The sequence below is a fragment of the Tiliqua scincoides genome, chromosome 5 (assembly GCF_035046505.1).
Source record: "Tiliqua scincoides isolate rTilSci1 chromosome 5, rTilSci1.hap2, whole genome shotgun sequence".
Classification (NCBI taxonomy): Eukaryota; Metazoa; Chordata; class Lepidosauria; order Squamata; family Scincidae; genus Tiliqua; species Tiliqua scincoides.
Window position 1 is genome coordinate 84183336 of NC_089825.1, and position 27020 is coordinate 84210355.

The 27020-nt window shown below is 45.1% G+C and overlaps 1 protein-coding gene and 1 pseudogene across 1 annotated transcript; one reads left to right on the forward strand and one right to left on the reverse strand.

The window, feature by feature from the left end:
• Window positions 1-338: 338 nt before the first annotated feature.
• Window positions 339-26471, reverse strand: LOC136650918 (keratin, type I cytoskeletal 23-like). Its single transcript, XM_066626867.1, has 8 exons — window positions 26043-26471; window positions 18839-18921; window positions 14997-15153; window positions 8665-8823; window positions 6281-6406; window positions 3581-3801; window positions 1415-1443; window positions 339-494 (listed from the first exon to the last, which is right to left on the reverse strand). Exons 1-8 carry the CDS (start codon window positions 26469-26471, stop codon window positions 406-408), a joined length of 1293 nt encoding a protein of 430 aa, XP_066482964.1. The 3' UTR covers window positions 339-405.
• Window positions 4311-4427, forward strand: LOC136654976 (5S ribosomal RNA; annotated as a pseudogene).
• Window positions 26472-27020: the final 549 nt, after the last annotated feature.

Consider the following 27020-nt stretch of genomic DNA (forward strand, 5'->3'; position numbering starts at 1 on the left):
TTTTAAATGCACAACGGCGCAGTGTTTCAGGCCTCTCGAGATCCGCAAATATCTTTGTTGACTTCTTGCCAGGTTCCTACTCCAGTTACTAGGCACAGTGATAACATAATAACATGTTTATTTCTCTTGTGGTCTTTAAAGAGGCAGAGAGCCAAGAGGCGATGTAAATTATTTGCATTCAGGTTAACTTAAGTTACAGTTGGTTTGGGTAACAATATGAAAATGATAGAATAAGGACAGCAAATGCAAGGCCCCCCCAAGATATGTTTTTATATTCACTCCCGAAAAGGAAGTGAACTCTTTTTTGTTAGGTGAACTCTTTTTCATCATGTAGTTTCATTAGGTAGTTTTGACATCCATTGGCTTTTCTGTATGTAAGAGCTTCCTTTCTTCGAATCAATGAAGTCACTTCTGTCGTTTGATCTCAGCAGTGTGCGTTGAGACAACCTGCCCATCCACAGTCTCTTGAACAATTTTCGTTAGATTTTGGTTGGCTGAAAGGAATAATGTGGGATGTGTTATATGCAAGAAGCAGTGTTATGGTTTCCTGTATAGATAAAGATGCCTGAGATTGAGTTACTAGGGCAGTGGTTTTCAACCTTTTTTGCCTCACGGCACACTGACAAAGTACTAAAATTGACAAGGCACATCATCAGTTTTTGACAATTGTCAGGCACACTGTGCTGTTGGTGGGGAGCTCACATCCCCATTGGTCCTACTAACAAATGACCCTGCCCCAAACTCTTGGGGCACACCTGAAGACCATTCGTGGCACACCAGTGTGCCACAGCACAGTGGTTGAAAATGGCTGTACTAGGGTATCAGAATTATTAGTACATGACCTAGAAACACTCATCCCAGTATCTGAGAAAATAAAAAAATATGACATAGTTACGACAGTCAAAATATGGGACATCAAGGCTGCAATCCTATATATACATGAGTGGTTCTCAGACTGGTGGGTTGTGACCCACCAGCTTGTGTAAAGTTTCCTAGTCCCTTTAAGGGGCAGGGGAAGGGGGAAGGTAGCAATGCAATTCCCAGGATCACGTTGCTAAGGGGGCCGAGAGGGTGCTTTCACTTATAGTGGGTTTCAGCAAGCAGCAGGAGTTGTGGGGAGCCCCACATAGCCCTCCTCAGGGTTCCACAAGGCTTAGAATGTTTGAACACGTTTGTCTACATGCATTTTGGCGTACTGAAAACATGAATGCAAACTCTGCAACAAATAAACATTCTCTATCCCCAGAGTTACACAAGAAAATAGGAGTTCTACAAGAGGAATTCTGGAGGGTGAGATGTGGCACATTTTCTCTAAGCCTGCACAACAGAATGTTTATTCACCCAGCCACAAAGGATTTTTATTTGAAGTTGAGCTCAAGCAGGGTGCTTTTTCTGCAATAATCAGGACACTTACCTCTAACGCCTGAATTGAAGCCCATCATCCTGTAAGAAGATAAAACAAAGGCAAAATATATTAATATGCTTAGGGTGCAATCTGAACCCCATATGTCAGTGCTTTCCAGCACTGGCATAGTGGTACCAATGGGGCATGTGCTGCATCCTACAGTTGGGTGTCTCTCAACGAGGCCTCCTCAAAGTAGGGGAATGTTTGTTCCCTTACCTCGGAGCTGCAGTGTCCTTATGTCAGTGCTGGAAAGCACTGACATAAGGGGTTAGGATTGCGCCCTTAGTGAGGTTTCTTCTGTTCATCACACTAGAAAAGGGTTGTCAAACAGAAGGCCTGCAGAAGTTCTTTTCCAGCCCTCAGGCTCTACCAGCACCACCATCAGCTGCTGAGCTATGTTGAGGTGGCACTGAAAGGGCAGCCCACATGATAATTGGGCTCTTCCATATCTTGAAACAGAATCACGATTTGCATATTTTCTCTTGTCATGTGCAGCTGATGAGTTGCTAAGAGAGATCAAAGTGCTTATTTCTGGTCATGACCTGATTAATGACATCAATTCCTGCTTAGTGACATCACTTCTGGTCCTCAGCAGGCATCATCAATGCTATTTCGTCCCGCTGTATGAAACGGGTTTGATACCCCTGCACTAGACCATGATTCCTAGAGCTGGGTGTGGGCATTGTAGAAAGTACGATGTCAGGTGCCAAGGGAATCTTTTGAAAGTTGTACATGGGATTGATGGGTGGTTTAGTGGTGGTTTGATGGGTGATTGATGGGTGGTTCACAATAATTTAGTCCTGGTTCTGTTAAGGAAGTTTTGATCTGGGGTGCATTCAGAGGGCAGCAACGTACCAGATGAGATGAACTGGGCATGTGTGCTAAGTAGATGTATAATTTTCTTTTCTTTTTTTAAGCAGATAGACTTTGCGACTCCTGGCATGCACAGTATATGGCCCAGTATTATGGCTTCTGCCTGCAAAGTAGACATGTAAGGGAGCAGTGGGGAACCCAATTTTTGTTGTGTACTAGATGCATATCTATCCAAAGCTGCTATACAGATGCACCTTTAGTGTGCAACTAGCCCAAGTAACAAACATCTCATTAAAAATGCAAAACCATGTTCATTTTTCTGTCCTGTAAGTGGCTACTTGCACGTATCTTCAGATCGGCACCTAAGGTCCAATCCTGTCCAACTTTCCAGCACCAGGTCAGCTGTAGTGCAGCCCTGAGGTAAGGGAAGAAATGTTCCTTACCTGGAGTAGTCCTCCATGACTGCTACACCGCCACAGAATGCAGAGCACACCCCATTGGCATAACTGCATCAGCCCTGGAAAATTGGATTGGATTGGGCCCCTAGTGCATTTAATGTCTAGGCCAGCAGTTCCCAAACGTACCGTGGTAAAGGTGCCCTTGTTTCACAGTGCCCACTTCTTCCTGGCTATTCTGGGCAATGCCATTGTGGATCACGCAAGATCTTGCATGATCCAAGATGGTGGCACTTGGGGGAACCAGGAAGAAGAGGCCACTAGGGACATCTCACAGTGCTTCTCTGACTTCACCACAGCACCTCAGGGTGCACAGTTTGAGAACCAATGGTTTAGGGCAGTGATTCCCAAATTTTCTTGACTAGCATGTCCCTTGACCTATTAGCCCATTGGCTGCAGCCCCCTATAGGGCTACAATCCTATACATTGTACAGGGCGGCAAATTTTTTATGAAGATTTTGCTGCTCCCCTGGCTGTTTTCTACTGCTCCCTGAGGAGCCACAGTTCACAGTTTGAGAACCACTGTTCTAGGGGGATGGGGAGGGTTGCATATATTTTCCCTTCTACTATGTATGGGGATATAAATCCAGTAACACGCATGGGGTACCACACCACCAAAACATAACCCTACATTCTTAAGGAAATTTCTCTTAAGGAGTACAGTTGTATGCACAGTGGGGAATCAAGTTAAAAAAAACAACTTTGTAAGTAGACAGGATAAGTGCTGCTTGAAGCCTGCTTTCAAACTTCTTCCTTCACTACACAGTCTTTTTTTGCACACACACTGCACAAAATAAGGTGCTTTTCATAAACAGATCTCAGAGAGATATTTTTTTTTAATAAACAGATCTCAGAGATTTATTTTTTTTTAATTTTCCCTTCCAGCCTGCAGTTGGTTTTGCCTTACCCATCCACTTCTCCTTCCAGAAGCTGGCGATAGGTGGCTATCTCCTTCTCCAAACGGGTTTTTATTCCAAGAAGGACCTTGTATTGGTTGTTCTGACACCTGATGTCATGCCTTAACTCACTGAGTTCTTCTTCACATTTGGAGATTAAGTCTTGAATGCTTTGAATTTGGAAGCTGTAGCGAGACTTGGTTTCATCCAGGCTGTTCTCTAAGGCATATTTCTGAAATGGCAAAATGGTAGTAATGTTATCCTTTCAAATATGTCCTGATAAGGGTAGGGGACTTACAGAGGAGCATAACTTCTTGTTATAATTACCATCATAATTGATTTCATCTCTCTTTCTCATTTACAGCTGGTGACTTTTAGATCTCCACAGCTCCCAGACAGCATAAATGGTTGCTCACTCATGCTCAGCCCTTGCATGGTTGATCAGTGAGCATGTGCTTGACTCCTTCTGTGTGTGCATGCATAGACACACACCAGTGCATGTGCACTCATGACAGAAGTATCTGAGGCTGGATTGATAGCCATGATTGGGGAGCAAGTCAGAAAGCTGGATTAGAGGCCCCCACAGGCCAGATCTTTGCCCACCTCTGATCTATCCACCACTTTGATCTACTCATTGGCTTGCTATTCTTTGACTATGCTTAGATGTTCAGTGGGGCCTATTTTGGCTAGAGTTGAACATTAAATGGATGAGAAGAGGTCCTAGTTTCACCATTGACAAAGCCCTTCAACTGTTACCCTGCACATGCCCAATCTCGTCTGATCTTGGAAGCTAAGCAGGGTCAGGCCTGGTTAGTACTTGGATGGGAGACCGCCTGGGAATACTGGGTGCTGCAGGCTTATACCATAGTCTTTCGAGACTGAAGGTTGCCAGCCAAAAGGCTTTAACCATGTAGTGCCCCTGGGGTGCCACTTGCAAGCAGGCTTAAACCCTCAACGCTTGTCTCTTTGTAAGCTACGCATTTTATTATGGTACTATCTAAAACAGATTTAATGCAAAACCATTATAAGGGAAATGAGTTCTACAGTTGTAGGAGTGTTTCCAGTGAAACTTTTGTGTGTGAATTCATAAGATCAGGGCAGTTGTCTGACAGAAAATTGGCAGGGGATGCCCACCTGCAAAAGATGCCACTGGAAGGAGCAGAAGCTGAGGTTTTAATGGGTGAGGGTGGAGGCAACACTTGGCACACTGCCTGAAGCCCAGGAGGTATTGGGCTGGTCCTGGGTGAGGCGGTTTGTGCAAATAGCATCAAGTCAATGAACTTCTTTGCTGGTGGTATTTTCATTTTATTGTGAAGTGTCTGCCTTTCAGAGCAATGATGATGGCATGTAGTTTGTTTGCCATTCAAACTGCAGCCACAACACTGTGCTTCTGACTTGCACTTTATTCCCCGTGAACTGCGGTTTTCAAACTCTCTGGGAGTTTGAAACCCGCAGTAAGTCTTTGCGGGGGCGGGGGGAAGGCAGCAGGGGCAGGGGGAAGGCAGGGACTGGGGTGCACCCTCCAGTCCCTGAAGCAGCCGTCTCTGTGTGCGGGGAGCCCTGCGCAAGCACCTGCAGGGCACCCCAGGTCAGGGAAAGGGAGAGTGGAGGGATCTGCTCTGCCTCTGCAAAAGCAGAAGTGGAGTGCGATTGCCCCACTCTACCTTTCCCTGACCTGGGGAGCCCTGCAGGTGCTCATGAAGGGCTCCCTGCACACAGGGACAGCTGCTGCAGGGACTGAAGGGTGCATCCCAGTCCTTGCAGTCCCGTCAGAAGGGAAGGTGGCGCAATCATGCTCCATTTCCGGTTTTGCGGAGCGGGGCACGACTGCTCCGCTTTCACTTTTCCTGACCTGGGGAGCCCTGCCGAAGGTTGCGCGGGGCTCCCTGCACCCCCGGGAGGCTGCAGGAGGCTTGGGCAAGTGCACCCAAGCCCCTGCAGCCCCTCTGAGCGGTGCAATCCGCTGTCTTCCCCCTGTCTCCTGGCTGCCCCCGCCCCTTAAGGTGGCAGAGGCCAGGACCCACAGGCTGGGGCGTCCTGACGCCTGAGTTTGAATATCACTGTCCGTGAACTATCCTGTTGCCTTATGGGTGACTCTGAGAATTTAACTACAAGTCTTCATGATGTAAATGTAGATAGAATGATGTTCCGTGAATCTGACTGCTGAACATTAGTCAAACGCATGGGGCACCACATTCTGTCCTTGGCCATTTGTCACAATAGCAAAATTGCTCTCCATGTTCAGAGGCATAGTGTACCTCTCAATATCAGATCCTGTGGATACATATGAGAAGACCTCTCCTTCCTGCCTTTTGCTTGTGAATTGCCAGAGGCATTTGGCTGGCTGCTATTGGAATCAGAATGTTGGACTGGATCTTGCAACTGAACCAGCAACTTGGTCTTCATTTGTATGTAATACAGAAGTCATTACAGAGAAACAAAGAGGTGAATAAGAGCACATCATGGGCTATAATGCACAAAAGGCCCAACTGATCCCATTCATTTGAATCCAGCAAGGCAATGCTTTGTGTGTGTGTCTGTGTGTGTTTTGCTGAAGCTAAATTCTGCTGTTATTTACAACTGTGTAGCACTATGGGGGTTGGCCATGGGCTCACATGTTTGAATCAAGAGCAGATTGTGGAGGAATTTGTTTCCCAGAATTAGACAGCAAAGTGATCAACTATAGGGCTTCCCGTGTCCTTGGTAGTTACCTTGTTGAGCTGTGACTGCAAATCAATTTCCAAGGTTTGTAGCGTGCGATTCAGCTCACTGATTTCTTTTCGGCTGTTTTGTAGTTCTTCGTGGTTTGGGCCTGCTTCCAAAGTTTTGTTTGCAACCTATCGAGGAAAAACAGATGATGTGGCCTTTGCTTACACTTCCAGTCACGAACTGGAGTATGTTTGAGCACCCCCTTTGTGACTCCTGACTGAGAATTCTTCCTTTGAGCTTCTCCCACACACATACTTATAGCTTCCCTAATGTAGGAGCCTGCTTAGAAAAATCACTAGGTAGAGAGGCATATTGTGTGACCTTTGTGACCTGACTCCTCTTTGGACCAGTAAGGTTACTGAGCTAGAGTTATATTTGAGCTTGTCGATTTGTACCAAAATGACTGATATAAGTATGAAGCCACTCAGGGCAGCTACAGCATTTGGGGCATCCTAGGGCAAAAGTCCTGCATGGACCCCCAAAGGCAGGCTCCCACCATGACAACTACCCCACGGTGGGAACCAGGATGATGTAGTGGTTTGAGAGTTAGACTTAGACCTGGAAGATCTTGACCACAATTCAAATCCCTGCTCAGTCATGAAGCTTCGTGGGTGATCTTGGTGATCCTGTCTCTCAGCCTCACCTACCTCGCAGCGTTGCTATGAGGGCAAAAGGAGGGAAGGAACTATGTACACTACCCTGAGCTCCTTGGAGGAAGGGTGGTATAAAAATATGAAAAATAAACAAATAAATAGTGCTTGGGAACTGGGCAGCAGACCAATACAAATCCTTTCTCATGCTGTTTCCCATATCTACAGCAATGGTCATGAAGGAGGACTCTAGTCAGTCAGCTGCACAGTTACGGGTTCATTCTTCTGGTTGACTGTCCAATGGGGAGGCTTAGCAGAGAGATAGTGGGGTGCAGATGACAGCAGTGGGCTGTAATCTTTCTTCCCTTGGCAGTGTCAGGGGACAGAACATCTTAGAGTTGTAAAAATGGCACCAGAAAAAGAAGATGGTCCACTGCTGCCCAATAAGCATCACCATGAGCCTTGGCTTACTAGGAAAAATGGGAAATGACAGCAACAGCAACATACCCTTACTTCCTCAAGGATTGGCAGCATCCTTGAGGCTCCTTATGTAGGTGCGGGTCTGCATTATTTGTTCCACCAAGCCACCCCTGCAGTACCACCTTATACTGAATCAGAGTATTGGCTCATCTAGGTCGGTCTGTTCCACAATGACAGGCAGCCCCTCTCTGCCCACTGAAGGCCTATCTCTGGCCCCCTTATGGAGAGGCTGCTTTGCCAAGGATTTGCTTTGCCCAGAATTTCAGAGAGGGATCTTTCCCAGCCCTACCTGGGGATGCCGGGGGGTAGAAGTTTGGGTGTTTTGCATGCAAAACATGTACTCTGCCACTGAGCTATGGCACTTCCCCTATGGCAGTGGTTCCCAAACCTTACCTGTGGGTGCTTGGGGGAACTCACAGGGGTGCCATGGGATGTCCCTGGTAGCCTCGCTGCTATCTTGGATCTCACACAGTCCAAGATGGCAGTGCCTGGGAGTGCCAGGAAGATGGGCACCACCATCCAGCTTGGATCACTCAATCCAAGATGGTGGCACCTGGGAGAGCTGGGAAGAAGTTGTGTGAAAAAAGGGTGCTGTGACTACAGCAGTTTTGGGAACCGCTGCCCTAAGATAACCTAGAACATTCAGCCAAAAGAGGTATTTTGTCTTGTAAAACAGAGGGGAAAAAAAGGATTATTTGGGAAAGGACATAAAAGGTTTGTGTTATTTTGATTTCTCGTCTGTAACTTGCCATTAGTATGACAGAGTTTGCTGAAGCAGCCATGAATTTCTAGGCTGAGAACCAGCATCCATAGATTTGCATTTTCAAAATGACACTTCTATGGACTCACATCCATCAAACTGATGAATAGCCTTCCCTGCCTGGTTGATGCCTGACCAAGGAAAAACTCAGTTTTTCAAAAGCACACTTGGGAGGGACTTTTCCTTTGGGCAATATAGCCAATCAGTTGTGAAGCATGAAACTTGATGTTACTTGTTAATTTGAGTCAAATGGGGGAAAATTACCTTTGAAGCTGACTGTTCAAGGTCAGGGTGTTACTGAAGGCAGAAGGGTCAGGAAGGAACATTAACAGGGTAATTTTTTTGAAAGTAAGTTTATTATGATTGTGGGGACAGTGAGTGTGGAACAGTTCCCTGGAACGCTGTGGGTTCCTGGAGTGGGACTGGATCAGAATACTTTTCATCCCAGTTTCTAATTATGGATAACCCAAGCATCCAGATCATTTCTCAAAAGGGTTTCTGCATTCATAAGGAGGCAGTGTAGTTTCCGAAAGGTATTAATGTCTTGCTCTGTTACCTGCTTTTGGAACCAAGCGTCAAGGTCTTGGTGGTTCTTTTCAATAATTGCTTCGTAATCCTTCCGTATCCCTGCCAGAATTTTGGCCAGATCCGCCTGGGGAGTGGCATTCACCTTCACGTTCACCTTGAAGTCGGAAGAGCGGTGTGTTTCCATATCCTGTAGGTGATGACATAAAGAAGGGCAATCAACATATAAGAAGTGAACCAAACATTTGGCACTGTTGCATTCAGATTTGCTTCCTCTGCTCTTTGACAAAATGACAACTTGCTTCCCTTCTGTGTTTCGACCTTTGTTCTAAGCAGTTTCATCTCCACTGATATTTTGTAAACAATACAGTAAAGGAGGGAAGCTTCCTTAAAAAATTTTTTTTTTAAAAACCCACAAACTTCTTTGAACATAAATTACTAGAAAGTTCAGATGTAGTTTTGCAAGCAGAACTTAGGTGATCTGACAGAAACAAACTTCAGGCCATGTTCACCCCTTTCCATATTTTAGAGAAAATAAACATTCCCTTTTTTGGAAAAAAATAATACCCTCCACAGTGATGCCTCAGTTTGATTGAAATGAACATGCACAAGCCTTGAGTGTGCCTAGTTGTGAAGTTACAAGGTGGTGATGGAATAAGAATACCAATCACAGCAAGCCGGATTTGTGAGACAAAACCATAAGGGAAGCTCCCAGGATGGTGTGGAGCGGGGCATGAGACAGAGGGGAAAAAACATGCTACTGTCCGTTGTACATAACAGGTGATTGGCAGGAGCAAAGAATGGGGACACGGACAGGACACAAGCCTGGTCTGTGTGCAGAAACGGGATCAGCCAAAGTAATCTGGTCTGAGATGCGCTTCAGAAAGTTGGTGACATGTTGCACACAGTTTCTCAGTTTATTGGGACCTGAAGCCTTCCCAGATTCATTGGGAGAACTTTGGAGGAGTATGGAGGGAAAGCATTATATTAGTCAGGCGCTTGATGAATCTTCCCAGGAATTCCGCATCCCAACTATGGGAGGTGGCTCTGCAAACCCTAAAAGATATTTAGGGCCCATTGCCTCAAACCCCTCTGGCTGTCCACAATTTTACACAAGACACATGTTGCACAAGTCTGTTTTTGAATGCTTGCTGGACACATTAGAGTGTTACTAAGAGGAGAGAGAGAGAGAGAGAGAGTGGTAAAGAGAGGGGCACAATTTCCTTTCAAAATTGGCATGGTGGGACTATGCCACCTCAAATTATCCTTTGTCTCTGCTGCTAGCACCACCACCTACTATTCCTGGGACCTTTGCACAGCATAACAGTGGTGTCATTTCCACTAGGATTTACTTCACCCGGTGCAGGAGGCCTGAGCATCACCCCATGCAGTGGGCGGGGCAACGGCCCTTCTGGCGCATGTCCAGCTCCATCAGATCGGAACCCTTCTGGTGTCCTCACATTCCCCTTTGCCTGGCCTGACCAGCAGCCAAGGCACGTCTGCCTACTCACAAGTAAACGCAACACTGAGGCTGCTTGGCTTTCCATAGGGCTCAATAGACTGCAGCTGGCAGGGAGGCAAGGACCTCCTTCTCCCTTTTGTGTTTTTGGGGGCTACATTCATTGGATCAGGACCATTCTGACATCCTTGGAGTCCTCTCAGCCTGCCCTTTCCAGCAAGTAAAGGGTAAAGGGTAAAGCCACGTGGCTTCTTTTCCGGCTCAGACTCACAGCTGGGAGGGATGAGGGATGGGAACTTCTCGGGTGTTTTTTGGAGGCTGCATTCATTGGATTGGGACCACTCTGGTGTCGTTGGATTCCTCTCCACCTGCCCTTTCCATATGGCAAGTACGCCTACTCACGAGTAAACACGCGATATGGCTCGCTTTCACTTTCCATAGGGCTCCATGCATTTTTTCCTTCCGGTTTTTTGGCCATAACTTTTGAAGGAAATGAGCTCTTTCAATTCTGTTTTTTGCATCGTACTCCGCTGGCGATTCTGCATCCAGCGGTGTATGGCATGATACGGTAGCTCCTAATGCCGCAAAGGTAGCACAACCTCCCCCCAAGGGCACGTCACCCTCCGGCGTGTCAGCCAGTGTGGCCTGCACCCCCCGCACCCCCCTAGCGACGCCAGTGGTCATTTCTTTTCAAAGGACCCATAATCGACCGTTAGCTGAAACAATGTTTAGAGAAGGGATTAGGGATTGGAGATAAACAGTAGAGATGATGATGGGAAAGGAGGTGTGGTGGAGCTACAGTCATTCAGCCAAACCTACCCTAACTCACAACTGCATCTTTTGCTTTCCCACCTATTAAAATGTAATTAAGAAAATGCAGAGCTTTCGCCCGGAGAGAGATCCTGACAGCCATCTCTAGTCCTGGGAGGCCAATGCTAGTAGAACTGGATTCCTGATCCCCATTTGGAGGAGGCAAGACTTCCTCAGTTGTGTATTTTCAGTCTGGATTTGGAGCTGGTTTGGCTGCACTCTGAGGAAGGGAAGAGCCTGGCTAAGGGTGAGGCTACTCCCTTAATTATTACCTGCTCGTCCTCAAATTAAAAAAAAACATGAACCTGGATCTCATCTTTTTTCATGTATACCTTTCTTAAAAAATTGAATCTCCTCCTCTATGATTTGCTTATTATTCGTGTATACATGCATACTCTTAACTCTGCTGATCTGTATGTGCTAGTGATTTTGGGAACTGAATTTTTTTTGTCTCCCTTAATGCTAGTTCTCACAGACAGTTGATTCACACATTGTCTTAACACAAGAGGCCGGGCACTCTTGCTTGTGGTCTGCATACCCAAAGTTCCTTGAATCCAATTCCTGTATGGAAATAACCCAAATTCTGCACACAGGACAAACGGAGCAAATGAAATCTCCCCCGTGCCCCCACCATTAATTGAGTGTTATGTGCTTTGATCTTCTCCAGGGCTTACAGCAGCATATCTCACGATCCGCTGCTGTAAGTCTTGGGCTCGTGGCACGAAGGTCATGCTGTCATGATGCTCTTTGGAGCTACTGGTGCAAATGGCCAGAGACCCCATGAATGCGGCAGCAGCTCCCGGATGCCCCACTGGAACAGGTAAAGTAGTGGTAGGGACCATTTGGAGAAGGATCTGGGGAGGGAATGGTAGATTTTGGTGGCAGTATCATATACCAGGATCCTTTCCCCAGTCTGCCATTCTCCTAGATAACTCGGGTTTGTTCTAGCTAAATATCTGGTATAGGTCTAAAGAGACCCATTGGAGACCAAGTGGTCTGTGTGGAGTTAGTCTGGTGGGGGTGGGGGGTAGGATTGGGCTGTTGCTTTCTGAGAGTGAGCTTTTAAAGATTTTAGATAACTTATTGAAGGGATGGCATCTTGCCTAGATGCCTTTAAAAGGGAATTGAACAAATTTCCTGAGGAAAAGTCCATCACAGGTTACAGGTCATGGTAGGTATGTGCAAGCTCCTGGTTTTAGAGGTAGGCCGCTTCAGATGCAGGGGAGGATACCAGGACACAGGTTGTTTCTTGCTGCCTTTTGTGTTCCCTGAAGTATTTGGTGGGCCACTGTGAGATACAGGAAGCTGGACTAGATGGGCCTTTGGCCTGATCCAGTGGGGCTCTTCTGATGTTCTTATGGAGGGAATATCACAGTGGTTAGTGACTCAAAGAAGCATCAATTGGGGTCATTAACTGGCCATTAATTCTATTAAGAGCTCAGGATAGACAGGATGTATATGCCTGTGCAAGGTAGGCAATCAGGAGAGCAGGTTTAAAGCAGAAGCTAGTTGTAGGATGCAGTAACATTCTGCTGGATATACTTCTGTTAGTGGAAGAATACCAGGGCTGGCCCAAAGCATATTGTGGAAAATGTGGTCCTGTGAGGCAACTTGAAATACAGGTAAACGATTCCTGGATCTTTACTGATTCCTTATTGGGGGAGGGGAGGGTACATTTTTCTTCTAAACCTGTGACCGTGTCTTTCATTGCATGCCAGCAGCTTGTACACAACCTGTGCATGATCAAGTTTACCTGCAAAGCTGTGAAGGTTCTGTGTAATTACTATAGGAGCAGCTGACTGAAAACACATAATTACTATGTAAACAACCTAATTATTAGACAAGCTGAACTGGTTTGGTAAAGTTTCCCTCGTTGCAGGGAACTCCTCTTGTGACTTACAGGCTGCAGATACCCTTGGGAAGCCAAGATAATGATGCTAAAATGAACCAGGATTCAGACAGCCTTTAAACTGATGGACTATCCTGATAGCTTGGTAACCGGAGACAATTGCACTTAGAGCCCAATCCTAGGCTTGACGCGCTGACTTACTGCCGACACGCACTGTCGCAAACGTGCTGTGAGGCATGTTTGCTAGGCTTACCACTGGACGAGCACCTGTCCTAGCCCAGCGCTGGCCAGCACTGGCTAGTGCCGGGTGGGTGCCTTGCCTCCGCCGCTTGGCGGTCACACAGACTGCTGAGCCACGGAGAGGAAAGTGGGGGCGGGGAGGAGGCGTGACGGGGAGGGGGGAGGAGGCATGAAGGGGAGGGGGGAGGCGGGGAGAGGGTAGGTGGGAGGTTTGCTGGGGAAGAAGGAGCAGGGAGGGAGGGGGTCTGGAGGGGCTCTACTTCACCGGATCCAGAGCATTCATGTGGGGCTGGACGAAAGTCCTCTTTCCCTTAGGTGCTGCGCGCGGCTGCCATTGGCATGCAGGATTTGGCAGCATCCATTTTTGGTGCCGCCACAGCCACGTGCCACGGGAGCCCAGGATTGGGCTGCCCATCTGTCCCAAAGTATTTTTGAAGGACAACTTTATGTCAATCAATGAAGCATTCTCTGACACTAGTTTCATGGTCTGTATTTCCATGACAGGGTTCCCTTTGCTGTTTGAATTGTGGGAACATTGCATGATTTTGCTCCGTAGCATTTGCACTTCACCTATGGTAACTGAAATCAGACAGAGTTACCTTGAAATGAGCTGGTAAACAGTTCCTGGCAGTTCAATATTAAAGGGACATTAAAGATAGGTGTAGAATTTGCAGTGTCTAGATCTGTCCACTCCAACAGTGATAGCTATAGAAACTCTTTGAAGTATACCGCGTCCTCTGTTGTGAGTAAGACAATAAGTGTGGAATAGACAGACAACTCAATATGTCAGAATGCTATTGAAGTGGTTCAATGGCGAAAACCAATAGTGTGGCGCCAGAAAATGGCAGGATGCTGTGTTGGAGGGATGCTATATAAGGCCACATAACTGGGAGAAAATATGGTGTGTCCATTTTTAATTTATAGGGATCATTTTAGTTACTCGTTTGTTTACTAAATATCTAGGCTGCCTTTCTGTCCTGTTAAAGGAACTATCAAAGGCAGCTTACAATAATATAATCGAGCAATATATAACAACAAAACAACATTAAAACTCATTTTTAAAAGAACATCTATAAGATAGCATAATGCAACTGACACAGAAACAATATCAATAATCAACAGCAGTAGAAAATGTAGGGGATAGCTAGACTAAACAAAAAAAGTCTTCACTGCCTCTTTAAAAGAAAGTACATTTGGGGCTAATTGGGGCTCTGAGGAAGAAAGACCTTGTCCCACATCCCAACTCATAAAGTGCTAACTCAACCAACTCAGGGCACAATCCTATCCAATTTTCCAGTGCTGGTGTAGTTGTGCCAGTGGGGTGTGCGCTGTATCCTGTGGTGGAGGGGCAGTCACTGGAACCTTCTCAAGGTATAGGAACATGTGTTCCTTTACCATGAGGTTGTGTTGTGGCTACACTGGAGTTGCAAAGTTGGATAGGATTGCACCCTCAGTTGTGATTAAACAGCTTTACAAATTTAAGTGATTCTGTTTCTTGGGGATTCAAGCAAACATTCTATTTCTTTTTAGATCAAATTGTATTTTAACTAAGATCAGTCTCTAAAAGTGCAGTTTATGGCTAGATTCTACGTAAAATTCACTAGACGTGTTAACCATGATCTTAGTCCTCAAGCAACTGACACTGTCATCACCCTGTGTTGTTCCCTGGAAATTACTCAATGGCTTGTAATTGTAGCCTTAGGGAAAATGTGGGGGCTAACAAACCAGTTACAGTTATTGTAAGCATTAAACAATGCAACATGGCTAGTTTAGGGCTAGTATTTGTCATTAAGTTGGCCTGACCGAAATCATCCTTATGTAGTGTGCTTTTAATATTCACACTTACTCAAAACAAAGATTCAAACACAATGTGACTTCTTAAAGCCTCTGCTTAGAGCCAGACAACAAGCTGAAGAAGATTTGGGGGTTTGTTGTTTTGAAAATGTAAGGATTAATTACACTCTATGAGAATCAGTATATATACCTCCATGATTATATGTCCTACCTCCTCATGTTCTTTTTTCTTGAGGATGTGATTTTCTCGCAAAGCTTCAATCTCCATCTCCAGGTCTGTTATGATGATTGTCATGTTGTCAAGTTCCTTACGGATGTTCTCAACATCGTACTGTACAGTTTGCCGGAGGCCCTTCTCTGACTCATATCTTACCCGAGAAGAAAAAGTGATACAGTTGAGAACATTGGAAGCAGCAACCCACATGGGGATTGAACTTATAACTTTTAAAGTTTAACTACTTGGCTAGTCTACTTCATGCGTTCCCTTTTCTCTCTCCTACCTTCATACCATAAAACAGTGGTTCTCAAACGTTTAACACCGGGACCCACTTTTTAGAATGAGAATCTGTCACAACCCACTGGAAGTGATGTCATGACTGGAAGTTACATCATCAAGCAGGAACATTTTTAACAATCCTAGGCTGCAATCCTACCCACACTCATCCAGGATTAAGTTCCATTTACTATCATTGTTAAAAGCATACACATAGTAGCCTGTTAAAAGTACAGATCTGTAACTTGTCCCCAAATACAGTTACATACAATGGCAGCATCATGTCTAATATATTAAAAATAAAATATTGAAATGAATGGGGACCCACCTGAAATTGGCCTGTGACCCACCTAGTGCATCCCGACCCACAGTTTGAGAAACACTACCATAAAACATAAATTTGAAAAGACACAATGGACTATCCCGGTTTTCTACCCCAAAGCATTCATGAGGTTTAGTCTATCCACAGAGCTTGGCAAATTAAAAAGGTGTCCAATAATCAACACACCCTCAAGGTATGCCCCATTCCTTGTCTTGACCTCAATGTAATATCTGGTTTGCCGTGAGCTCCATCATTCACTCTTCATAGCCGACACCCTAATCCAAACCTCTTTTTTTGCCATAGAGTCTCATAGGAGAAAACAATTCAAGGAGACAGTTCTGAGTCGCTGTCATGGCATTTAATGGAGTTGTCCAAAAAGTTGTCTTACTGGATTTTCTTGAGAGCAATCTCACCAATAGTTTAACCTGAGCTACTAGTTTTTAGGTAAACACAATGCGCTACATCTCAGCCACCTGGTCTTACATGACAACACTGGTAACTGACTTCCACAATTGGAAATGATTACTTTTTACAACTTTCATCCTAACCATACTGGACAAAATGAACTTACAGCAGTGCACCAGTCACAAGTAAACTGTGCTGTGTGTGTGTGTGTGTGTGCATGTAAAAGAGGTTTGTCATAACAGGACACTGAATGCTTGTGCAATCATGATTACCTCACACTCTTGGCTGACACTCCCGGCTTAAATGCACATTTGCTACAGCATATCCAGCATTCTCTCCAATACGTCATCACCTTGCCCCATGAGTTTTACTTATGACCAGAGTGGTTTCAGGAACAATCTCTTTGCCCCAACTTTGATGCATACCAGATACTAACAGAGTATTCAAGAATGGGTTTGCTCTCTATTCAATGGAGCCTGTCTTTTTTTTAAAGCCATCCTTCTGCTCTTCATTACCCTTGAAGTTTTAACCATCTATGAGTCTGTTTTCCTTCTGTGGCTCTGACTGGCTGTTGCAATCTATTGTAAGAGGGAAAAACCTTCAGAAGGCGCCAATCAAGTTTCCATTCTTGGGGAATTCCTGGATTGATGGTTAGAGTCTGAATTCCAAAGTTCAGGGTGGGTGGGTGACCAGGATCACTTCCATTAGTTCCTTTTGTTGAGAAAACTGTGACCATTTATATTAGATTTATATTTATATCAATCCTAGCAACTGTAATCCATATTTTTTATTTTGTAGACTTGAGACTAGACTACTGTGTTATGCCTTATATTGGGCTCCCTTGATGACCGTTTGAAAGTTTCAGTTAGTATAAATGGCATCTACATATATAAGAGACCAGTGCCTTTCCTCTGTCCCTCTATACGCTTTCAACTGAATATACAGCCAATTCTTGCCAGCTGCACACTCTGTTCCCATGGATTCACTTATCCACAGGAACAGGAGTGTTAGTTGTGCCATCTGTTGCCTGTCCTTGGCTATCTGCAACCATTCTGTGGCATCCATGGCCATCCTGAAGCTATTTGTGGTGGCCATTCCATATCCATGGTGGCCGTTTTGAAGCTATTCATGGCCATTTTGACCCTATTCACAGCCATTTTGAATCCATCCACAGCCATTCTGAGGCTATTTGCTACAGGTATTCCTGACCAGGTTAGCTACCTATCTTTCTGACCCCACTGATCCCATAGAATCAATGATCCAGCATTTCCTGGGAACCTAACTCCAGTGGATAACATGAATAGACTGTACCCTCTTAACTCCACCAAGCTATGAACCAGAAGTTAGAATAGCTTTCAGCTCTAGCCACTTGCCTCATAACAAGTGTCAAGAGCAGGGAAAATTGACCAAAACAGACAAGTGGTGTTGCCCACATAATTTCTGAAGTCTCTTCTCCCATCTAGGAAATCTAGAAATCTAGGAAATCCCATCTGTCCCCCCACTCAGGATGTTAAGAATCGCCCAGTGCCCATCCCACAATAATTACATTGTTGCATTGTTGTTCCCATCCCTTTGTTGCAGCTGTTTTCGCAAAGGGCCGCTCAGGCAGCCAATGGGAAAGGGGAATACCTATAGTATCCTCATGCCACAGACTTCCTGCAAGATGGCAATTATTCTGACAATAGATCTGCAATCTCTGTAAATTCTGCTTGTTTCTAAGTTATGAGAAGTATCTTTCTGAGGGCCCAATCATACAGAGGCCCAAGGCCAGCGCTGAGCCCTAACGCTGCCAGTGAGTCCTAGCTTCACTGCTGGGTGCCATAAAGGAGTGGGATCAGCCAAACTTTTCTCCAGCTTTTTCTCAGGCTGTAGTGTTCAGCCTCAACCACTTATGACCATACTTGAAGTCATGGCAGTAAGGGAGTAAGCAGCTCAGGACACACCCTTATGCTCTGGTGTGCATTGGCTAGCTGGCTAACCTGGTTTCCAAACATTGACCTACTGTCTGTGGGACATAACCTGAGGGCAGTATAATAAATAATGTGACTCAAAAGGCATGTGAATTTTAACTATATTTAACTTGTAATATATTCTTTGGGAGGCAGGTTGATGTTACTGCCCACATGCCATCCAAGAACGTCTAACAGTTGGGTAGTGATGGATTTCGACCAATGGTTCCCAAATGGGTGGGTCACGACCCACCAGCCTGGGAAGCACTGACCAATGCCCCATACAAAAAAAGGGGACTTCAGATTTTGTCCATGCTACTTTTGCAAGCATGGACCCCAGATCCTCCCCAGGACTGCAGCACTTTCTTTACTCAGCATGTGGTTGGTCTGTGGAACTCCTTGCCACAGGATGTGGTGATGGCATCTGGCCTGGACGCCTTTAAAAGGGGATTGGACAAGTTTCTGGAGGAAAAATCCATTACAGGTTACAAGCCATGATGTGTATGTGCAACCTCCTGATTTTAGAAATGGGCTATGTCAGAATGCCAGATGCAAGGGAGGGCATCAAGATGAGGTCTCTTGTTATCTGGTGTGCTCCCTGGGGCATTTGGTGGGCCGCTGTGAGATACAGGAAGCTGGACTAGATGGGCCTATGGCCTGATCCAGTGGGGCTGTTCTTATGTTCTTACTGGCTGCAGGTAAGTAGAAAACTCCACTCCTGGGGATTGCACTGCTGTCTTCCCCCCTCCCCATAACAACTTACAGTGCTCCCAACTCCCTTGTAGTTGTTTGGGAAGCACTGATTTAAACCATATTCTATGTCCTTGCCTCTGAAAGAATGAGTGAGGAATTCAATGAGTGTTCAAATTCAATCTTGAACTTACTTGAGCCTGAAGTCTTCTGTTGCCATCTTTGCATTGTCAATCTGTAGAACAAGGCTTGCGTTGGTGACCCGTCCAGTCTCAATCTGTAGATAAGGAAGGTAAAATCTACTGACTGAAAATCTTACAATATTCTTTGGTGTTTGGGCAGTATTTAGAGGGTGGGCGAGAATGAAAATTTTCTGAATGAATGAATCTCATTTTCATTGGTGTTCGGGCAATATTTTGGGGTGGGGATTTAATTCTTAGCACATTGCATTTGCAAAACATGAATATAGTGAGACATACATAAACATGTATAATATTCGTGAAGACACATGCAGCAATTGAAGTTTACCTTCCAGCTAATACGAGGAATACCTTCCAGCTAATACGAGGAAGTTTACCTTCCAGCTAATACGAGGAATACCTTCCAGCTCGTATATGTCATATATTGTCAGCTAGTGATGTAAAGGCCGTTTTGCTAACAAAATGTTTTTTACATCACTAGCCAACAACAGATGACATATTTTACCTGGAAGGTCTAAAAAAGACATGCGTTATGAAAGAAATTAATAATTCTTTATAAAATAGACTGGGAAAAGGCTTATTGATTTATCCGTCTATGAAGACCAAGCTGGCATGTAGGCAGCAGGTGACTCTGAAAGTAACATCTAAGGTGGCCTAGTAGTAGTAGTAGTAGTAGTAGTAGTAGTAGTAGTAGTAGTAACTTTATTGTCATTGTGCTGCAGCACAACGAAATTTATGCACCTTTGAGATACAAGCAAAAATATATACTACAATTCCAACAATCACACTCTACACACTCACCCACACATTCTATACAACATGTATCATAATGTAAAACAGTATAACAGACCATAATGCTTAGGAGCATGGTTAACAACTATATCGCCTTATTCAACGTAATTATGACTGTGGGATAAAAACTGTTCAGGAATCGTGTGGTGCATGCTCTAATAGTTCTGTATCGTCTACCCGAAGGCAACAGTTCAAAGAACTTATTAGCCGGATGGAAGGGGTCTCTCAGAATACTATGTGACTTTTGCAGACAGTGAGATGTATAGATGTCCTCCAAAGCTGGTAGATGAAGGTTGATGATATGCTGCGCGATCTTAATAATTCTCTGCAGAGCTTTTTTGTCCCCTGCAGAGCAATTTCCGTACCACACCAAGATATCATAGGTTAGGACACTCTCAATGGTGCAACGATAGTAAGACACAAGCAGCTGCTGTGACAAATGTAACCTCCCAAGCTTCCTCAGAAAATATAACCACTTTTGTGCCCTTTTTATCAACATGCTGGTGTTAATAGTCTATGAGAGGGCCTCTGTGATGTAAATACCTAGGAATTTGAAACTAGCAACCCTCTCCGCCTCCTCACCATTTATATATAATGGTGTGTGTACATCCCTCTTTTTCTGGAAGTCAATTATAAGTTCTTTAGTTTTTTTGATGTTAAATGAGAGATTATTTTCATTGCACCACAATAACAACTCCTGTACCTCCTTCCTATAAGCAGACTCATCATTCCCGCTAACAAGCCCCACCACTGTAGTATGCAAGGCCTAGGTAACCTTATCAACTTTCTTCCAGATACCTGCATAATTTTAATCCCTGTCCCAAGTGTGATTTGTTCCTGTACAGTGGGTGTTATCACTCCTCCCTGCAATGTGTCTCATCCCATTGCTATGTTGGATTCCAACATCTACATGCCTTTGGGCAAGGCATGCTGCTGGGAAGTTGCTAAAGGCACCTCTCCTCTTTCCCCCCACTCAGGATGTTAAGAATCTCCCAGTGCCCATCCCACACTAATTACATTGTTGCATTGTTGTTCTTATCCCTTTGTTGCAGTTGCTTTTGCAAAGGGCCACTCAGGCAGCCAATGGGAAAGGAGAATACCTCTAGTATCCTCCTGCCACAGACTTCCTGCAAGATGGCAATTATTCTGACAATAGATCTGCAATCTCTCTAAATTCTGCTTGTTTCTAAGTTATCAGAAGTATCTTTCTGAGGGCCCAATCCTACAGAGGCACAGTGCCAGCGCTGAGCCCTAACGCTGCCAGTGAGTCCTAGCTTCACCGCTGGGTGCCATAAAGGAGCGGGATTGGCCAAATTTTTCTCCACCATATCCTGAACTCTCCGTCAGGCCTTCTGGCCCAACATGGAGTCTCTTGGGGGCCCAGTCCTATCAAATGTTCCAGCACTGGTGCAGACGCAATGCAGCTCCAAGATAAGGGAACAAATGTTCCCATACTTTGAGGATGACTCTGTGACCTGCCTCCCCACCACAGGGTGCAGTACGTGCCCCATTGGCACAGCTGCACCGGCACTGGAAAATTGGATAGGATTGGGTCCTAAGTCCGCTCTGGCAAAATAGCCAGTGCAGACTTGAGAAGCCCCATTGCAGGGCTGGGGGAAGGGGATGAAAGTCCCCTTCCCCTTAGGAGACCTTTGACTACTCCCTGACACCTGCTGGATACAGTGGTAGCTGCTTTGGTGCTGCTGCTCCTGCGGGAGCTGGGAAGCTCAGGATTGGGCTGTGAGGCTACAATCCTATACCTACTTTCCTGGAAGTAAGCCCCATAGAACACAATGGAACTTACTTCTGAGTAGACATGCATAGCATTGTGCTGTAAATATGTGTATTATTTTGTCTCTGTTGACCTGTATCCTGTTCCTCCACATAACACATCAGACTTACGATAAAGAATTAAACTGGTTTGTTTTTTAATGGTAACTGATCACCCTATGGCTTACCTAAGAGGAACAGTAATTTGGTTTTAGGGAATGAAATCCTAAACAGCCGCCATGCCAAACTACTTATCAAGAATAACATCACAATGTGGGCACAAACGTGTTAATATGCTGTGTTTGTGGAACAGCGATGAGATATTGCATCCATAGTCACTCTTTATCTGGACCCACCTTCCTGTTCCAGGAGTAGTTCCATCCCTGTATACCCCAGGAATAACTCCTGTCCTCTCTACGTTGGCCCTTTTATCTACTGACTCAAGACCTCAGTTTCCTCTTCTGGAAAGAGACAAGTACTGTGTGGAATGCTGCAGCAACAACAGGTATGATGGGAGTGAGAATCAGCATGTGATCGAATGAAGGTGTGCACTGTGTACTTTGCGTTAATGCTCAGGACATAACTACCATCTCCTTGTGCAGCATTCAGCATCAGGAGGGTGGCTTAGAATCCCTGGCCTAGCCACCTACTTGCCTTGGTAGAACTGTGGTTAAAAATGTGTTACGTGCTCAAAAATGAACATCAAATGGCGGCAATTTGTGCCCTTAGAAGGTAGTGAAAAATGATTATGTTTGGAAGTTGTTCAGCAGAGGGAAGTAGCAAGAGCTGCCAAGATGAGGCTCTTGTAGAGGAAATTTGCAGGGTGTATAGATGGGTTATTAAAGGGGGAAGGTGTGGTAGGGATGCTAGCTACGGCATGGCTCTCATCCAAATTATGTTTGTAAATGGCTTTTGAGGTGCAATTTACACTACCCCAGCCTGGAATCGAAAGCATCTCCCAGAGATGCCTGTCAGTATTTCTTTGAAAGACCTCAGTAGCATCACAGAACTGGGAAGATCCATGCTTGAAATGTTGTCTTGGAGTAATGAGAGGAAGCTGCATTCCTGGGCAAGTTAAGCGCACCTCAGATGTTGTCACAAGTGCAGTGCAGAAGGCCCTGAGGGTCTCGGCTGGTGCAGAAAAACAATTCACAGCCACCTCCTTGTTCCAAGTTCTAAGGCAGCGGTTTTCAACCGCTGTGGCGTGGCACACTGGCGCGAGGCTGCCTCAGGTGTGCCGCGGGATCAGAGGAGGCAGGCAGCAGCTGCACGCCCGCGTGCAGGAGAAGCGGCTGCTTTGGCAGGGAGAACATGCTCTCTCTCTCTCCCCCACCCCCAGTTTAATCCTGCACTTGTTTCAATCATGTCTCCTCACTGCCCCTCACCCACATTCTCCACTATGTGACCAACTTGCCCTGTCTTTGCCAACACTTTCTGGCACTTTGGATAAGAATTTGAACATAGAATTTTTCCTCCTTTTCAGAAACCACATATACTTCCCTCTCCATGCTTCTTGTCAATTCTTTTGTCATGTAATGATTTAATTGTATTAATTTTATTAATTCAAGATTAACTGTAATGCAGTAATTTAATGTAAGTAAAAAAACTGGTAGTGTGCCTTGACAATTTTAGTGCCTTGTCAGTGTGCCGTGAGCTGAAAAAAGGTTGAAAATGGCTGTTCTAAGGTGTGTGGTTGTTGTTGGAGTGTGAAACAGGAAAAGGGCTGTAGCTGAAAACTTGGAATCTATTTTTTTAGAATGTATTTAAAATACTTGCATAACACATTTTCCTTCCCCAAAGGGAGGTGCACAAGGTGGCTTAAAGTATTTGTTTATGTTTCTCCATCTTAGTAATAGGCCTGTACCCAAGGGGCTCACAATCCTAAAAAAGAAAATCTACTTTTAAGGAGAATGCCATAGCTGGAGGTGTTGCTGCAGCCTTATTTTCTATTACTTCACCTCCCAGGGCTGTTGGTGGTAATATGACCACTGTGAGGGGGGAGTCCACATGATTTAATTACTTATGTGTTCATCGTTCCCAGTTCAAGGGACCATCAAAAAGGTTCTGCTCAGGCTTCTGGATTCATGACACATGTGTTGGGCAAAATCCCTTAGAATGCCCAGATTTTTTGATTGGGAGTCACATTCACTTTCCAATCACTCCCAGTTCAACCACACTGAACGGAACCAGAAAGCCATCCAGTCCACCTGCGTTGGTCTTCTCTTGCCTCCCTCAGCCTCTGCAATCTAGACAATGATGCGCTCCATTGTCCAGCTCCAGAATGTCTTGAGCAAGAGAGCAATGCCCCACGCAGACAACATACACATGCACAAATGGACTATAATTTAAAGAGAAAGACAGATGAAATTTGCTGCTTGTTGGGCCAAGTGGTTCAGGATTCTTTCACTCCTCCAGTTTGACACAAGCCAGCCAGATGTGTGCACTGTGTAACCCCTGGGAGCTATAGCATCTTGCTGAACTCTTAATGAAAATCTCTCAAGATTATAGGAAGTACGAGTCATTTCCATTCAGAAACAGAAATGTTCTTTGTAAACTAAACCACAACTCTGCAAAAAACCTGGCTTCTTGCCTTATATGGCAGCATGGAGGTAAAAGCAATTAGACAGATTAGTCACTGGGATTATTGTCTAGTGAAATGGGTTTTATTATTAGTCCACATTAACATCATACCTGAGCGTGGAGACTTGTGAGCTTGGGAGGCAGTTTATTGAAGGTTAATGTAAAATTCTTACTGGGAATCAGAAATTCTGTATAATTATAGTGAAATTTGCAGGGGTGTGTGCGTGTGTTTAAGGAATGGTTTTAGAGTTAGAGCGGAATGGGCCATTTCCCCATTTGGTTTGGACTCATATGTACTGACAGACACCCATTCTAGTAGTTGTATCAAGGGCTAAGCAGGATCAGGCCTGGTTAGTACTTGGACAGGAGACCGCCTGGGAATACCAGGTGCTGTAGGCTTATACCATAGTCTTTCAAGACTGAAGGTTGCCAACCAGCAACTCCATCAAGGGCTGGCCATTCCATGAAATCAACTGAGTTGGTCACCTCAGGCAGCAGATTGTTGGGGGATCTTCACTTCTGTCCATCCACTCACTTCCACTGCTTTCCACCCCCTGAACTGGAAGAGTGGGACAGAGCAGAAGTATCTTGCTCTAACCTACCACTCTCCTGTCCTCCAAAGCAGGGGAAGAGGCTGGTGCATCACCAGTGAAAGGGGGCAGCATTTGGCATGGCACCTAGGTGCTAGGAGGTGTTGGAACAGCTCTGCACATGCCCAATCTCGTCAGATCTCAGAAGCTAAGTAGGGTCAGGCCTGGTTAGTACTTGGATGGGAGACCACCTGGGAATACCAGGTGCTGTAGGCTTATACCATAGTCTTTCGAGACTGAAGGTTGCCAACCAACAACCAAGCAAGGTTGGAAGATTTCAATCAGGCATCTAGTATTCTGTATACAAAGAGCATTGCATCTGAATGAAAAAAGCATTCAATTATATGAGCCTCTACCTACAGTCTGAAGTAGTATAGACACAGTATAGTCCAGACACAGTTTATATCCATCAGCTTTTTTTGCGAACTAGACTAGGGCTACTGCAGGAGAATGAATAAGCTGAGAAATGCAGTCCTCCTCATCTGCCTGTGATATAAGGAATCCATTTATTTTCTCTAGTAGTGCTTGCTAACACGGCGTCCCTGCACTAAAAGTTTAGAAAGAGCTCTCAGTCTCAGCTGCTTGTTATTCAGGGTCAATGTCAGCATAATGTCTGGCATCCATTCAGTGTGTTGTTTTTTTAAGTTCCCTGGATGCAAGCACGTGGAAATGTACTGAAATACATCAACCATTCAGCTTGCTCCAAGATGACCTAACTTACTGGATTCAGCAGGAATTTAGGATCTTGCCCACAAGATTGATTTCTGTATGTACTGGGAAACAAGTAGATCACCTGGTAATTATGCATACAAGAAGCAAGAGTAGACTGCAACAATCCTCTTCAGTTTAGAATTTCAAATGGCGGTTCATGCAAATTTGGAATGGGGCGAATAATTTGAATCTGACGTGTTGCATTTCAGTTTTGAATAAATATTTCCGTATTTGAGAGAGACTTGGAAAAAACGAAATCTTATTTTGTGCTAATAAAAATGTTGAGAAACAGTGTTAAGCCTGAGTGTGCCAAGTTCAATATTTTACAGGCTCACAAAACCCCGCAACATCCTTAGACTGCCATCCTATATGCCCTTTCCTGGGACTAAGCCCCATACAATCAGACTTATTTCTGAGTAAACATGCATAGGAGTATGCTGTTAGGTGAGATATAAATTTATTGATTTGGAAAATATCAATCTGATGGGTTGTTTCCTCCCCCCCCCCCCAAGTATAAGAAGACATAACTTGAGAATGTGTATCTTTTTCCTTTCATTCATTCATTTCAGTTCTACCCCCTCTCCTTCACCTTTCCTATCCTCCCTTGAGATCAGTTGCTATAAATCACATCAAGAGTAGTAGCCGCTTGGAGTAGTATTTCAGATATTTAGAATGCAACCAGCCAGCTAGGTGGAATGAGCACCTGAATTCACCCCACCTCCCTGATCGTAAAACCGTATGCACCTGTCACTTACCCGTTCATGCATGTCTAAGATGTCCTTCTCATATTCCTTGAAGTCGTACTGCTGGCCACGGGACCTTTTCTTGTGCCACTCCCGGATGCAGCCCTCCAGCTGAGTGTTGGCCTCCTCCAGAGAACGCACCTTATCCAGGTAGTTAGCCAAGCGGTCATTCAGGTCTTGCATGGTCTGCTTCTCGTTCCTTCCCAAGAAGAGGTTCCCGTGGCTCCCACCAAAGCTTCCCCATCCTGCCTCAGCATCAGAGGCTAGCCAGATGGGTCCTCCAGAGGACATGGGGATGCTGCTGCACCCTCTGTGGACGAGGGAGGGAATATTCTGTAAACTGCATGCTCTGTAGGGGGTTCCCACCTGGGTGAAGTTGCATCCTGTAGCACCCCTGAGAGATCCAGAAGAGAAGTAATGGAGGCCTTGGCTGGAGTTCATTCTGACATCCAGGGAGGACTGAAGCACAGTCGCTCTCTTTTGACTTACTGGCACTGCCTGAGAAGTGTCTCACCTTCCTTAAGTGCTTTTAAGCCTTCCCCGTGGGAGTTCCCTTGTGTTAAACAACTGTGCCAACGAGATTATGTCATCAGAAAATATGCATTTCCTCTTGTTCCTTGCCGAAGTCCTTATTAACCTACAAATACAGTTGTCATTCTTTCAAAGGACGACATATCAAATGCTCTATTCTCCCCCCCTCTTTTTCTTTTTGCTTTATAACATTATAATAAGGAGTGGCCACCATAGGGAGGGGTGAAACAGAGCTAAGCAGCAAGTATTTGCTTCAGTCACATGGTTGCCAGAATATGTTGTGTTTTGCTGCTCGCAGTGGCGTGAAAAGCTGCCAAAATTACGCTCAGTCCTGAAGGCCAGAAGATGGGCTCGGCTTTCCGAGGCTTGCTTTAACGAGTTCATTCCTACACGGCCACATTTTATCACACGTTTTCGACAACTTGCTCTTCTCCAAAGCACCCCCGGGGTCCTCATCAG